Raw genomic sequence first — 17,139 nt, forward strand, 5'->3', positions numbered from 1 at the left:
TACTTTTATTAGTCTACAAACCACTACACATACAGTATGTACACACAGCCTTCAAAACTGAGGACATTTAAAAACAAATATATTCACATTTCTGTGCAAATGTGTTTGTCAGTGTAGGCCTTTGTGAAAAAGAAGTGCACTTTAGAAATTAAATAAGTAGGCCTACACTATATAATAAAGGTATATAGACGTTATAGGCATGCAGGCCTACGTTTAGGTATTGGTCAATATAATACAACTAATTGTTATCATTCGGCCTACTACATCAAGCGTGCATATAAATATGTGTTTTGCTTTTGTGAAGTAAATGACTGCAGTCTGCCTAACTGACTAAATATGGGAGTTGTCACGGTCGTACTTCACCGACGCAACAGGCTTGAAGGAAATAAAAATCCGTTTTTGCGCCAAGCCAAGCGTCAATCGAGGACATCTTGGCCTATTTTATCATCACCCACAAGGGGGCGCACGGACTCACTCTCCCCCTCCACACTGTCCCATTCTGGCGTACCAAAACAAATCCTCCATCCTTCCGTGCAATGCGATCCCATACCGCCTTCCGGCTCCCTCAGCAAGTTTGTGTGAGCCAGTTTGCCTGTGATAGTGTTTATAGAAAGACGTCCGTTTATACAGCGGTACAGGTGTGAGGAATGGTGTCCCGGTGCGATTCATGCGGGATAAAGCTACTAAATAACGAGGAACATTAAGCACCGATCAACAGGACGACGCTCGCTCGGGTCTATCCCGACAGACAGCAGCGAAGTTTGGTTGAGCTCAGATCCCAAACTGCTCACACACAGGTGGGACAGACAGACAGACGGCTATTTGAACTTGACGAAAAGGTGTGTAAAGTGAAACGTTGTGCTTTTATCACTTTGCGTGTGTTTTACCTGCTTTATGTCACGCTGCTTCTGTTTGTCTTCAGACAAATGAGAATAATAAAGCAGGCTAGTCAAATCAGCTAACAAAGAAACTCACACGCGAGCTATTTACATTTCTGACCATTACAAAAATACCACTGTAACCAGTGTTTGCGGCAAAATAATGTTTACTTTATGTATTGTTAATGCAACAAAACTTTAACGTTTTCATAGGGAACTTCTAGGTATTGTCTTATTAGCTAACAATGTCAACTTAATAGAAATTAAACAAAAGTACAAATATTATGAAAGCTGTTTGAAGGGGACCATGATCCCATAACTGATTTTCAGTCGTTAACGTTACTATGGTATTCTGTTTTGGTACTGTGGTATTTTAAGTGTCTTTGTGGTTAAATGTCACCATTATATGGATGGACATTTCCAATAAGCTTGAACTGTGGTGGACTTTACATTTCTGCCTCTTGTATGCTTTATTGTACAGTGTACGATGAAGCCTAGTTAAGTCATGCTTGCTCTGATTTGTTTTGTTTTTCTCAGTAATAATTTACATTTTTTTGTTGCCAGGATAAACATTAGTTGTGGTTTATGTCTGGTAGTTGTAAATCAAGTTTTTCTCCATTCAGTCAAGCTGTGGATCTGCAGTTATTATGACCTGTGATTCTGTGCTTGGTATTGGAGCACTTTATGCATGCGTTAAGTTACAAGTTTCTCAGTTTGTCTTGAAACATTTGCATACAGTACATGAGTTTTGTCTTTAAAGGGGACGGTATCAGCTACACTGCTTTTTAAATGTTTGAGGTCAGTCATATTTACACTTTTGTTCAACAAGGATTCGTATCATACATTCTACTGATCAATATGATAATGTTACAAAAGATTTCTAAATGCTGTGGTTTAAAACTTTGTATTCATCAAAGAATCCTGAGAAAAGTGTCATGTTTTCCATAACAATATTAAGCAGCACAACTGTTTTTAATATTAATGATCAATTTAATGCACCCCTTTGACTGTTAGTGTACCGTAATAGTAATTCCTTGAGCACCAAATCAGAATATTAGATGTGACACTGAAGACTGGAGTAATGATGCTGACAATTCTGCTTTGCCACTACAGCAATAAATTAATAAATTAAAATATTTTTAAATATGTCCAAATAGAAAAGTTATTTTAAATTGCAATAATATTTCACAATATTACTGTTTTTACTTTTTTATCAAATAAATGCAGCCTTTATGAGCAAAAGAGACTTCTTTAAAAAACATAACTTTTGAACTGTAGTGTATGCATCTAAAAGCTGTTGATCAACGTAGCTCAGTTGAATCTTAATAGGTCAACCAAATACAGGCATATTTATATATCCTTTCACGTTTTAGAATTCATATTTTTCTTTGTGATTCCACTTTCCCAGTAGTCTTTTCTGACAGGTTAGCTTGTCAGGTGATTTCCGCACAGATATATGATGAATAGCGTCAGCTGTAGTTTGTGTACAGGTGATGGGCTTCATCATGTGTGTGTACTGAAGCCCTGCCGGTCATGCTCATTCATTGGTGTTGTTGCTAGAGCATGAAAAGTATTTTACTTCTGCCAAACTGGCTGAACCAGAGTGTCAGTTGTGCACACACACACACACACCATGAAAAAAAGACAGGAAACACAGTGGCGTAAAAAGGCTTCAAGGGAATCAGTTTGTTCTTGCTGAACTGGGTTTTTGCCAGATTAGTTGAAAGATAGTAAAACTATACTGAAGAAAACAGTTACATTCCTTCTTAGAGTGTCAATCACCTGGGCTTGGCTACCTTTAAAAAAAAATAAAAATTAAGAGTATGGACAAAAGTATTTTTATAAGTAGTTTGGCTTGTTTTTTAATAATTATTTTGCAAAGTTTGCAAAGTTAGCTTGAAAAAGGTTGAGGTTATAATGGGTTATTGTTGTCCTAGAACCTCAAGTTAAAGAATGGATACTCTGTCAGAATTGTACTCAATAAAAAGTCAAAGTATCTAACCCAAAACATACTTGAGTGATAGTAAAATAAGTGTTTTCACACTTGGCATGTTCAGTTTTATTAAAACGAACCCTTGTGCGATTGCTCCATTAGTGCGGTTTATTTAAATATGTGTGAACGCTGCCATCCGAACCCTTGCAAGCGGACCAAGACCGCTGAAAAGATGGGTCTCGGTCCGCTTCCAAATGAACTCTGGTGCGGTTCAAAGGAAATTTGAACGCTACACGGACCAAAGACAAGATGTGACCCTAAAAAGCGATGTTGCCCATCATAGTTCGGCACAGGCTCCAGAACCGCGTCTCCTCGCTGCAGATCTTCGTTTCTGTTTGACGGAGGGATTCCTGCTGCTGTTTTGACTCCTTTATAGATTTTATAAGCTCTTCACGAGTTGTCAGCTCCATCATATACCATCATATTATGTACACACATTTAGCCCAGCACACAGCATTGTTTTGGATGTCAAAAAAGCTGTTTTTTGTTGTTGTATCTTTATGTTCTGTGTTAAAAATGACAGTGTGAATGCTAAGCGAACCAGGACAGAATAACCAAGGCAACTAAAGGCCAATTTATACTTCTGCGTCGAGTGTACGCCGTAGTGTACGTCGTAGGCTACGCACGTAGGCGACGCCGTCGTGAGCATTTATACTTCTGCGAATGTCTGTGTTGATGTGCAGTTACACCGCCGAAACGCTAGTTGGCGCGGGTGGGTTTTAATGTTCCAGTTCCACTGTGTTTACATTCCTCGCGGCTATTTTGAGTTTAGGTTTCTACGAGCAATGGCGACTGAAGGAGTCATACAGATGGCTGTATTTCCGCACTTCTTCAAGCAATCTCTCAGTCACTTGGTCTTTTTTCCATGGCTCTTCACTGATCTTCGGAATTTAAAAATGGCGGGCGGGCGGTGCAGAGTGTAGGAGGAAACGCGATGCTATCCAGCTGACCAATCACAGATCTTGCGGTCCGCGTCGCCGCGACGCGTAGTTACATTTTTGAGGAGGTGCGCGTCAGGGTACGGCGAAGGGTACGACGTATGGTACACGTCAATGCGTATGCTACGCCGTACCTTCTACGCGCACCCGACGCAGAAGTATAAATTGGCCTTAAGTGTGAACTAAATTTCCACTTTTTGTGTTTAAAAGTAAATATTTTTTTTTAGCCTTTAAAATTGACTGAAATTAACAGATTGAAATTTTCCTATTAAAATACATTGATACAGCAACTGTACAAAGCAGCTTGTTTAATCACAATGGACGTTAAACTGAAACAAAAAATCTGCAGCTGATATTGATCTTTTTTTGTCACTTGAATATAAGATATGAAATAGTGTGTTCACACACGAGCCAAACAGCACTGTATGGGGCGGCCCGATATAAGAAGGTTTTGAGAAGTCAGGTGACTGGTTGAGTAGTGGCCCCGCTCCCAAACTTTAGTTAACTAGTTAACTCCATTTAACACAGGTACAATGCATTGCTTTAGGTTAAAGACTATGTTGTGGGACTTATGACAAGTATGAATGATCATAGTTTGGGCCAATTACATTTCACATAAATGGTAACATTCACTGTAGTGTGAGCTCATTAAGTGTATAAATTTTTTTTTTTACAAATTTACAATGATGATGTGGCTTGTACTTTCAGTATTTAAATGAAACTGAAAGGGGTAAAACGTTTTCAGTCTGACCTCTCTCTCTTTCCTCTACTTTCCTACACTTTGATGTTCTTGTAAATAAATATGCAATAAGCCCAATGAAATAAATGTAATTGAGTAATTACAATGGATGTAAATTCCTCCTTGATTCCCCAAAATAATGCCAACATATTGTAATGAAGTTCTTTACGCCCATGGTTTGTTACTGCATTTAAGAAACAGGCTTGTTTTAAGGCTTGGTAATTTTAAATAACCTGCAAGTATGATTCCTGATCATTTTTACTCATTATCTCTCTGTATAGAGTTCCTAAAGCCATTACATTTTTATGGTTTTGAATTGATAACTACAGTACTACACAATGATTATGTGTGTGAACCCAGTTAGGCTGGACTCATATATCGCGCCTAAAACGCGTAGAAAACGCTAGGCGCGTCGCGTTCTCCTTTTTCAAAAGCGCTAGGACGCGGTTGCGCTCCGGAGGCGTCTATCGTTGCTAAGCAATCATCAGCTGCGCTCTCCGTTACAGCAAGGAAATTTCAGAAATGGATTTACAAGATTTATTTTCTGTTACAAGATTTATTTTCTAAGAAAAGTAAAAAACGCCGCAGTGTGTGGGTGCACCCGATACTCCAACAACGCAAAAAACATGGGCAATTTCACCAGCTGATCCAGGAGCTCCGCCTGGACAATGAACGGTTCAAAGCCTATTTCAGAGTGGACCAGGACCAATTTGATTATATTTTAAGAAAAGTTGGCCCAAGCATCAGTAAACAGAGCTTTTGCCGTGAAACCATCTCTCCTGCGCAACGGCTCTGCATTTGTCTGAGGTTAGACTATAACTGAAGTGGTCATAAAACGCCAGAAATAGCAAACACATACAAATTTATATATAGAATATAGAACAATTCTGTATAAACAATGATGGATTTAACAATGAATCAGTTGTGAGCATTAATATTTTTAGTAAAAATATTTTTTAGTAACTAGTGCAGCAGTTTACAGTGTTAGGTTCTTGTAACGTGACCTACGGTGCGCTTGCGGCATTCTGAAAAGTTGAGATGTTTTTATCTCGATGCGGCGCGGACGCGCATGGAAAAAATGAGCGCGTCGCTTCCATTATGAGCGCGCATACCGCGCGCCTACATTTGAAATAATGAACTTGAGCGCGCAAAAGACGCGATATGTGAGTCCAGCCTTACTCTTTTATTCTGCCACTCCTAGTTAGAGAGCACATTTATCATCCAGAAGACACACCAGTCTGATGATCTGATCTTCACAGGAACTCTGGAAGCTTTTTGTTAATCAACATTTTTTTCATTTAGCCTATGCTCTTTGATTTACAACTATAATGCATTGCCTGAGGATTGTTTTCCTGTTTAACTTTCCACTGGAATCTGAGTTGATCGAGTGCTTTTTACAGCCTTGGTTTATGTACCTACTGTGAGTTAGTTAAGGTGCTGACATTTTTATTATAATTTTTTTTTAAATAATTGATTTGATGGTGAATTTTGAGAACAAGTACATCCTGGTAAAGTTTGGCACTAAGATTGTAAGTTAAGTTCTGTATGAAAATGATATGCTAGTATACAATGTACCGATCGCCCAGTCAGGGACCGGAATCGGCCAATTTTCAGCATGATCGGCCCGGGCCAGTGACCGGCTGGTCAGTCTCACGTCTTTCCGATTCTGAGCCGGTTTTGTTGTCAGCGACACATGCAATAACATCAGCTGCGAGTTCTCGCTCTCTTCTTTCCGACGGCGAAGTGACACACACCCGCCTCCTCTCACTCATTTGTCTCATTCGCACCGGTTAAATAGTGCTTGTTTTGCGCATAATTGTAGTCATTCCCGCAGGTTTCGCGTTCACACCAAAAATGTGTGCATCACTGATGTAGCCTATATAAGTGGAGCGCACAAGCCGCCTCTCAGTCTCAAACAGATTGTGAGTCCCAAGAACACAAATTATTGGCTTACTGCGGTTAAACTGTCAAATACAAAATGATGTCAAAATGCATGTTTTGGCGAGTATTCAGTTAAACACAGTCAGTTTTGGAATGTAAATATAGGCCTAGTTGATAAAGATAATGCATGTTATGTAACAGTATATTGGATCTGTACATAAACTATTAAAGTGACAGCAGCCTAAAGCCCCTTTCACACAGAGATTCCGGAAAATACACGGAAAAAGTGACCCGGGATTTGGCCCGGGTTCGTTTGATTTTGGTTCATTCTCACTGCCAGTGATTTTCCGGAATTAGAGAGTGCGTTCACACACAACCCGTAAAAATCCCGTAAAGACACGTGACATTGATGGGACTTGTAATGTCTCAGCAGCGTCTTAAGTTTGCTTATGAGCTGCGATTTCTTTCTCTCGAGAAACCACGCTTGTGCATTTTTTCTTCTTCTTTGATTCGATCATAAACTAGCGCATTACGTACCGTTTCACAGCTGGCGAACGATCAAGGCTTCAGCATCATCACTACGACACGGCATTATTACGGCTTTTGTTCACACAGCGCACGTTCCGGGACTGAACACAGCAGTGTTACTAGGTCCCCAACCCGGCATCGATGCCGGCATCAGTCCCGGGTCGTGTTTGCGTTCACACAGAAGGTGTTCTGGCAATTTCCCGGCAATTTGCCAGGATCATCGCACTGTGTGAAATGGGCTTAATATTCCTGCTGCTGTCTGTCATGTTAATAAAAGAACAAAAGACAAAGAAAATACACTTTGTTACACTTTACAGCATGATCAAATCCTTATTTCACTTTTTCCTCTGCAGCTTTTTTTTTTTTTTACGTTTTTTTTTACACCACAAGCATTTTTGATAATTTTCACAAAAATGTCATGCCCCCTGGAATATTGTGTTGTATGAATATATGAACATGCAATATATCAAAAGAAAGAATTGACCCTCTGCTTTTAAACAAAAGCCCGTTTTATTCTAGCTTAATGCATTCTTTCTTTTATTAACACTTGAATGTGTGCAGGTTTTAGGCTTGCTGCGATAGTCGGTGTTATCAGTGTTCAGCCACAACACCGGTTACATCACTTGACCACTGCGGCACCATCGTTTAGATTTTTTTATTGTAATGACATGCATTTAGTTCAGTTAGAGAACAGACACTACAGTTAAAAACTGAACGCGCCTGCTCAATTCAGTGAGCTGAACCAGAGTCGCAGCACAGATCAGCAGCAGGAGTCAGATTTAACCTCACTTAGCCCATTTAGCCTCACTCTTCACTGAACAAGACGACGGCGGAAGATTTGTCGGTGTTGACGGTTCAGAAGCAACACCGTTTACATCACTTTTTTTTTTTTATAATATTTTTTAAATGCAATCATTTAGTTCAGTTAGAGAACAGGCACTACAATTAAAAACTTAGCCTAACGTGTCTGCTTAATAAATCGTGAGCCGAACGAGCTCAGATCTGTTGGCAGCACAGATCAGCAACAGGAGTCAGATTTCATTTATCACAAGCGACTGACAAGATGGAGGAATATTTTATATTTAATATGTAAAAGCGCCTATTTAAGCACATTTGTATTTGTACTGTACTGTTGCTGTTGTGTTTTTCATTAAGAATAATGGGCTAATGAACTCACCATTCAAGCAATTCGCCCCCGAATTGGCGCTGATTTAAAAGCGAAACTAAAATGCGCACGGCCGCACGGGCATTCATAATGGTGCGTGTAAAACAAATCACTCCGAAACCTGCAGGACATATAGGCCTATTTAATTAATTGAATTGGATTTTTTTTTATTTCACAATAACCCTATGAAATAGTTTTAATATATCGTGCAGCGGCTGCAGCCTTAAAAATGGTCTGCTGAAAAGGTCCATGGAAAGGTCCATTGATTCTCGTCCGTGGAATGTGCCAATTCCGGTCTTTTGCATGTTTAACGACATGGGTAAATTGCAATCGAGGATTATTTTCAACCAAGCTTTCGAATTTAATAGAGGAATCATGACAGTCCTATCTTGTAACGAAGTTTGAGACAGAACAACACAATGCAAGCACTGTAAAAGGTTTTGCCACAAACTAAGACAGCTTTCTCCTCGATGAGAAATAACATCACGTTTTAATATCTTGTAGCATTTAGATCTCATCACCACCCTACAATTCTACCATTTAAGATTATTAGTTATATTTACTGTAATTGTCTGTATAATTCTTTTTTTTTTAAAGGTGTGACATTAGCATTTTAACTGTGTGACATTTAGCCTTCCAAGTCTGCCAAGATTAAGATTTGCAGTGTAACTTATGTGAGATAAGTGCTGCTATAACTTTAATACAGAGGTGTAAAGATCAGCTTTAATGTTTTTAGGTCAGTGGCTAGATCATGTCTGTGTGTAAATGTGTCTCTACGGGATGCCAGAAATGACTTCCCTAAACACTCTGGTTTTGAAGCTGTAGATATTAAACATTCCAGCTGCAGAGGCGTTTCCTGTCAACAAGCGAATGCCAGTCCATGCACTCTGACCAGGATCCTCCTCCTTTCCTTCCTTCGCAGTCATTCTCCCTCTTTCTGTTCATCGTTGGCCGTCCCCCTGTTCCATGTCCCTTGCGTAACCACACAGCTAAGATTTCACTACCGGAGACATATCAAATGTGTTGGTTTGTTTGGTAATGTGTAGATGTAGGTCAATCGTGCTGGTAAATATCTTGCTTGGATCTATGTGTGTGATTTATGTGTATTTATTTGTTTGTAAAAGAGACTGATGAAGTCTAATTTTCATGTTTCAAAAATGTGTAGATTTCATACATGTTTGTTTGTTTGAGTCTGTGCTGTCTCAAAAGTCTTTGCCAACATTCTCGTTTGACTTTTCAATTATGATATTCAACGATTTCAACAAGCTGTGCCATTGACAACAAGTGTACATGTGCGTGCATGTGTAGAGACTTCACAATTACAACAGACACTGATACCCTAATTGAGCTGAAGTAACCGTGTCTGACCATGCTGTATTCCCTGCAACAGAGTCTGGCTCCGCCTCTTCTCCATATGATATGACATCACTCTGCGGTTACCACAGAAACCAGGGCTCCACTGCAGACGGTTGACAGCCAGGCAGGTGAGTTATTATTGTGATGTTGGAAAACTGCAGACAAAGCACAATTTGATAACTGCACGGGGAAGCATGGCAATTGCATGTGCATTTACACAGGTATGTGAATGTGTTATGAATCACGGTTTCGTTCTGTGTAAAATGTGAGTGTGTGTGTGTTGTAAAAGTCTGCATGGCAATTTAAGTGTGAACACGTGTTTGTATTAGCGCACAGCTTCCAAGAGCGACATGTGTATTGCATTAGCAAAAATGGCTCTCTGGGTTATTTTGTGAATTCCTTTTGTTTGATGTGTATTTGCCTGTAGTAGCAGGATTTTTATGCACAGACCTGTCTCAGTCTGGACTCTTAATTCAGCAAATTGATCCCTCCCTCCTGGGCAATGTCCAATCATGCTGATTTAATACACCCGCACACACACACTCTCTCACAGCGTGATTAATGATGTGTCAGTAAAACGTGCATTGTGCTCTTGTGAGCTCTTTATCTCCCAAGTCCACAGTGGTGGAGAAGAAGAGGGTTAGATAGCATTTTTCTTGAGGTTCATAGACATCCCACTACAACAGCATTTTATAGAACACTGTATTTGTTTTGTGCTATAAAATTATAGTGCAGGGATTCTGCGCGGCATGTTGGATGTCAAGCAGTGCTGAAACTGGCCAGTGGTTTCAACTGACTCCAGACTTTTTCCAACCAACCTAAAGGAAGGTCTACAACACTGACAGCGATTACCTGCGATAATGCGACCGGATATCATTCTCATTTTCAATGAGAGCCTGTGATTTCTGGTGACACGAGTGACAGTTGGCAGTGAGACAGTGTTGAGCAGAGCTTAACTTAATGCAAATGATTAGTGAAAAGATTTGGAAATGACCAAAGGGAGTGGAGAATGTGATCTGTGGCCAGATACAGTTGAATACCACGACAGTTTAGGACCGTCCTCTACAAACTGACAGCCTAGGGACTGTGCTATCTCCAGTGATTTAATCACTGTTAGTGTGAACGCAGCTTGAAATGTAATATGATTAATTCAAATGATTGTTAGCTAACTCAATATCTGTTTTTTATTTATTTATTTTTATTTCTTGTTTCAGGTGGTGTGATGGCTGCCCAGGTTGAGGTTGATGCTGGGCGGCCATGTGTGGTTGGGAGTCGTCTGCACCTTAATCCTCTCATAGACTCTAGCAACAAGAGTTTGATGGAGAGTTCAGGTGGCCCCCAGGGGACACTTACTATTTCATCAGAGCCTAGAAAACCTGTCCCAGGCCCCAAACCCAGACTCACTCCAAAACCTTTCACTGTGAACAAAAATCCTACTATACGCCCCATTCTTGCTCCCAAACCACAACCAAAACCTAGACCTGAATCCAGTAAACCAGTTTCCTACAATACAGACCTATCCAGTACACCTAAACTACAGCCAGCCAATAAACTCAGTCTACCATCTGCCTTTAATACGGGCCCGAAGCCCACCGGACAGACAAACAAACCTGTGGCACAACCCTTTAAACCAGCACCTACTATTGCCTCTTTTGATTCCAACAAATTAAGAACATCCCAAACTGGGGACGTGCTGAGAAGAACAAGCTTTGGAGCTACACCGGCGCCACACCGGCGTGATGGTCAGGCCTCCACTCCTGGTGTTGAATGGCCTTTTGCTTCTCGGAAAAAACAGCCCAGCCCTTCAATCACTCGTGCTAAATCAATGGGCTTCCTATCAGAGATAGGACTAAATTATGAGGACAGTAAAATAGATTCTGGTACCAAGGAAGAGTCTTCTCCTTCTGTTCTTCGGCCCCAATCTAAAGGTTCAAGGCCCAGGCCGGTGTCAGCTGTGTTCCTCCAAAACCCCAATCAGTCTGAGCCTCAGGTTGTATCCCCTACACCTGCCCCTCGTTGGGGAAAAGGACGACCCCTTTCATCTGACCTTACCTCAAAGTTTGAGTCTATTGGGCTTTCCCTAAACTGGCGACCTCCCAAGGAGGACAGCAAAGAAAACACTCCTGAAACACCAGAGGGTGTTGGAGCTGTAACTCAAGAGAAAGAACATGGTGCTGAAAGAGCAGAAGGGCTGAATAAGTCCCCTGTGCTTGAGAAGAGTACTCAAAAGAAGGAATTGAAAGATGAGGACTCCAAGAAAGACTCAAAACCTGAGGATACTGGAGGTAGCATTATAAAGAGACGCATCAGCCTGCTTTTGGACTCTTCTTCCACATCCTTCTCAGTGGCACGTGTGGATTCTCCAGGGACGGAGCCTTGGTCACCGGGGCTGTCCATCTCTGATACTGATGGAGCGGTGGGGGTAAAACAGCGCATCAAGGAACTGACCGAAGAAGTGCCTACTACTCTATCAACACTCCAGAAGCCACAATATAAGCCACGAAACATAGTATCTGACCGTACTAAAAGGTAAGGTCCAGTGGTTTTCAGAATTCATTATAGAAGTCTACAATGTTAGTGCTGTAATTCAGAAAATTACAGTTGTACATGTTAATCTGTTATCAATTTTATGTTCATCAGTTTATCAGCTATCAGTGTTGCTGTAGTTTTACTGCCTTCTGGTCCTCCTGAAAAGTTTTTATGAATAAGTTTCATAAGTCGCAATTACACGACTTCTGCAAAATTAGTATTAAAGGATCTGCATTATGTGCATAAGTATTTTTTGTGTGTTTGTGCTGGCACAGAGAATTCTAAAAAGTGAAATTATGTCTCAAAACATGTTGCCTCATAAACCAGCACAATTAATACCAGTTTACTTTCATCATGATTTACATTCTCTACTCTGAAAATCAAGCCTCAAAGAAAATACAGTTTCACACTGGTAATAATGCGGTGGCATTCATTCATTAGGTTCTTAAGATCATTCCAATCTTTTTTTGATTTTTGATTTTCTTACAGATTTGAATCAGAGCTTGACAGCCTCAGTTTCAATGATTCCAAAGGCCGCCAGCTGTTTGAGGAAGATCTCAACACAAAGGTATGGGAATATGAACCACTGCCATTAGTCATACTCCACTAATCAAGTATCTTTACAAGGTGCAGTAAGGCACACCTTGTTTTTGTTTTTTAAAGAAAATTCTACATTTTATTGAACCTTTTCTTTTTTACCAATGACACCACAGCATACTCGGTTGACTATTACATAAAAGTCAATCATAATTTGGCTGAACTAACTAATTGATAGTTTCACAAGTACATGTAGCTCTTTATACAACAAGAGAGAGCATTCTATGTATTCTATAACAGTCACATGTGCTTGATAAATTAAAATGATATATTCTTTTTAATGAATAGAAAAATCTTTTATGACATTTGGGACAGTAACTGCCTAATTGCGGTCACAGTCTCAAAATGAACATCGCTCACTCTTTATAAAAATAAATTTCACATTGATAGAGAGAGGAATAACAAATGAGGTTGAAAAAGGCACTTCTGATGTCACAGAAGGTGCGGCACTCCAAAGACGTGTAACCTGAGTTGTAGCGTTAGTCATATTGTGATTATGAAACATGCACGCTTCGAAGGGAGGGGGGTGGGAAAGGTCAGTTTGTGAGAGAAGAGGATTCTTTGATTATGGCCCCTTCATGCCCCACCCTGCTTTATGAGCTTTGACAAAGAGCATACGGATCCCATTTCACTGTTCTCAGTCACACGCGTCAAGCTCCTCTCCCTTTTCATGTGCTCTCATGTTTGCTTCTTTCTCAATCCCCTCTTTTCAGGACTTTCTATGTCAATACAATCCACATTAGTTGTTTCCAGCTGTTTTGTCATCTTGTACTTCATCCTTATCTTTTTTTATAACCTCTCTGTGAAAGAATAACTTAGATAAGAAATTTGCAAGATTTGATAATCTGTTGTGTATTCAAATGAGACTTCTTCATTGCATTCTTTCTGTTGCTGATTTGCTCTTTGGAGTAGAAACATATTCATTTCCCTCCTAAAGTTTGACTCTAAATCAGTCATGTAATACACATACTGTACAGAGCCGCCACAGTAATGATAGCTTATATCTAAGCAAAGAAAATGTTACCTGTAAATGGCACACCTGTCAGGTAGGTGAGGGGGGAGGAGGGTCGACAAAGGCTGCTTCTTTAGGGATCACAGTTGTAGAAAGTCTCATCTTGTCTGACTGAAAGTCAAACCAAGTTCCAGGTTCTTGCTTACTTTTCAGAAAAAGAGGCAAAACATCTGCAAATAAATACCCCAAAAAGTTTTGCTTAACAAAACCAATGGCAAATGAAATGTAAAAATATACTTAATTTCATCTTTATTTTATTTTTTAGTTTGATTACTCCACGATTGAAGGACAGTTCAACAAACAGGAGGACAGGAAAGTATCATCACTTGGTGTTCATGACTTGCCTACACACTCTGCTTTTAATAGTGATGGAGTGCAAACAGTACGAGCGTCTATGTTTGAACATGTGGTGGAGAGGCATAATGTTCAAGTGATGGAAGATAGCATTTCACAAGGCCCAAGAGCACAGTGGGAAAGCACAATTAAACCCATGCCCAGACGGAGCCACTCTTTGCGAATTCAGGACAACATCTTTAAAGCTCTTGAAGATGATGATCCTGGAAGTTTGGTCAAAGCAACCTATAGAGAGCAAGTTTCTCCTTCCAGCCCTGTACGCGTGGAGCATGTCTTTGATACTGTAGCTTTGTTTGGAGAGAGCCGTGCTGTTAGTGAGGCTTTGCCAACCGCTCAGCTTGAGGACAGAGCTCTCACGCTACGTTCACGGCGATCAGCTCCTCAAGGGGAAGACGGCAGAACTACCCATGAGATAAGTGACCTGCAAAAGGATGAAGCATCCATTCCACGTTATCTCAGAGTAGGGGCACTACAGAAATGGACTGCTACAGAGGCAGACCGAGAGATTGAAACCGAGAGGGAACGACAGAAAGAGATGGTGAGAAAGATGGAAGAAGAGATACTGAGGCAAACAGAATTGCACATGGCTGCAGCAGCAGCATTGGAGGAAGATGAGGAAGAGAGTGAAGCAGAAAGGATGAAACTGTTAGAAGCACAAAGGGACAGGGAAAGGGAACGAGAGGAAGTTGCTGCACCCAAACGGCCTAAGATGCTAGATGCTGAAGAGCAAATGAACAAACCCAGAGCCACTTACTTTGCTCTGACTGGTCAGATTCAAGAGCCTGTGCATCAGGGTCAGAGAGTGGATGATGAAGTAATTTTTGGAAGAGGTAAACAAAGTGTGGTGGTTGGAGAGGACAGTGGGATGAAGGATGTTCCATTTGAGGATTTCACTCTTAGATCAGGAAAGTGGAGTCCTCAGAATCCAACTGCTCAATTTAGAAGAAATCCTTCATTGGAAGCTGCACTCCAGAGAGATTTGCATAAAAATGACACTGGACTGAGAACAGATCCTAGATTACAAGAAAGGGAACTGCAAAAACCATCCAGGGAGGAAATAGAGAGACAAAGACTTGCAGAGTTTGAAAAGATGAAGGAATTGGAAAGGCAGCGAGAAATGAAGAAACAGAGAGAATTGGAGGTTGAGAAACAAAACAAAATTGAAAGGGAGAAAAGGAGAGAAGCTGAGATACAGAAAGAGAGACAAAAAGAGCTAGAAAGACAGAGAGATCTAGAGAGGGAGAGACAAAGGGAGTTGGAGAAACAAAGGGAGTTGGAGAAACAAAGGGAAATGGAATGGCAGAAACGAGAGAAGGAGCGACAGAAACAAATTGAATATGAGCGAATGAAGGCTGCAGAAAAAGAACTCGAGCAGCAGAGAGAGTTTGAGAGGCAACGACAAAAAGAGTTTGAGCGAGAGAAAGAAAGAATGCTCGACCAAGAGAGGCTTAGGTTGAGACAATTTGAAAAACAGAAGGAGATAGAGAGAGAAAGAGAGAGACAGCTGGAGTTGGAGAGACAGAGGGAAATTGAAAGACAGAAGCAGAGAGAACTTGAAAAACAAAGAGAGATGGAGAGGCTAAAAGAGTTAGAAAGGCAGCGAGAATTGGAGAGGCAACGAGAGCTGGAGAAACAGAAAGAGCAGGACAGGGAAAGACAGAGACAGTTGGAAAGGCAGAGAGAACTGGACAGGCAAAGGGAACTTGAGAGACAACGAGAGTTAGAGAGACAACAGGAAATTGAAAGACAGAAGGAGATTGAAAGGCAGAAAGAACTTGAACGACAAAAGCAGAGAGAGATAGAGATTGAGAGATGGAAGCGGCAGAAAGCAGAGGAGAGAGAGACCAAGAGAGAGCTGGATGAACTTGAGAGGATCAAGGAGCTTGAGAGACAACAGCTTCTTGATTTTGAGTTGCAGAGACAGCGGGAAAGGCCACTCCAGCAAGAGAAAGCTACACGGAGATCAAAAAAAGAACGAGAAGAGAGAAAACAGCAGCCTGAATGGCAGAGAGGAACAGAACGACATTGGACAGAGACAGAGCAAGAGAAGGCAACACCTACACCTACATCTCCACTTCGGCCTAAAGTTCTAGATCTGGACGCAGTGTCTCTGGGTGTTAGGACTGGTAGAGATAGTCACGAGAATAGTCCCACAGCTCGATGGAAGCAGCCCTCACTTCGTCCTGATGAGGTTTACAAACCAGCCATCTTAGACATTGACTCGTTCAGGAACCAAACCCAACCTGACACCTTCCCTTTACCTGGATTTGGAGGTTTAGAATCAGGAGGTGTTACTTCAATGACTCAAGCTCGTCCCCAAGCCACACAAACAAATATCCTCCAGCCCCAAACAGCATCTCAAGTTCAGTCTCCTTTTCATCCCCAGTTCCACCCTCAGTCCCAGGCTTTCTTCCAGCCCTCCCCAGCAGAACGTATGAGAACTCAACTCCCGCCACCTTTGCAACCTCAAATTATGCACCAAGTCCAACCTCATTCACAGCCATTTGATACAGAAAGACCTAGGCCACAACCTCACTCATTGATTGAGACCTCAGATTGGGCCTTTGGCACTCAACAGCCCATCTCAACTTTGCCATCTGCACACACTAATGTTTGGGGACATAATCAAGCAGAGTTGACTGTAGATGAGCCTCTTTGGGTATCAGCCATGGAGGGATCCAGAAGACCAATTAGCACTAGACCTGGTGGTCTTGAGCAGCAAAACTTGCACCAAGAGGATAGAGGTTTAAGTATCATTGTGACACCCAGTTCGACCTCTTCCATGATTCCTGTCTTTACTCCGGTACAGCATCCCTCTCTTGCACCACCCATGGTTCAAATTCAAACTCCTATGTGGACTACACAAACAAGTGCTGATCCCTCTGTAGCCCCTTTACTGACCCCAGAAAGATGCTGGACCTCAGTACCTTTGAATGTGGGGTCAAGTGGAGCTTTGGTTCCTTCTCTCACAACACCATTAGCTAGGAAAGAGACATCGGTACCCACTGGTCAGGTTTTAACCTTCTCTGTCACTGATCCTTTATCAAGTCCAAACTGGGAGCTGGCATCCCAGGGGCAGAGAGAGAACCGTGCCTCGCACAGGGACAAAGTACAACAGGTGAGGAAGAACTCACTCTCACATACACCCATTCCCACTATATAGTTTTTT

At 41.3% G+C, this 17,139-nt stretch overlaps 1 protein-coding gene across 3 annotated transcripts in view; it reads left to right on the top strand.

Moving 5' to 3' along the window:
• Positions 1–516: 516 nt before the first annotated feature.
• The window catches only part of LOC309512084 (uncharacterized protein), a 42,229-nt gene continuing 25,606 nt past the window's right edge, over positions 517–17,139 (top strand). Inside the window, exons 1-5 of one of the 3 annotated variants that reach the window (XM_082187490.1) lie at positions 517–839; positions 9,513–9,606; positions 10,693–12,007; positions 12,497–12,575; positions 13,882–17,088. In XM_082187490.1, the coding sequence (XP_082043616.1) occupies positions 10,701–12,007; positions 12,497–12,575; positions 13,882–17,088 (4,593 nt within the window). In that variant the 5' untranslated portion in view covers positions 517–839; positions 9,513–9,606; positions 10,693–10,700. Of the gene's footprint in view, positions 840–7,905; positions 9,188–9,512; positions 9,607–10,692; positions 12,008–12,496; positions 12,576–13,881; positions 17,089–17,139 lie in introns of those variants that run through there. The other 2 variants (XM_082187491.1, XM_082187492.1) reach the window with 2 other exon arrangements.

Source organism: Leuciscus leuciscus (assembly GCF_965113295.1).
Source record: "Leuciscus leuciscus genome assembly, chromosome: 13".
NCBI lineage: Eukaryota > Metazoa > Chordata > Actinopteri > Cypriniformes > Leuciscidae > Leuciscus > Leuciscus leuciscus.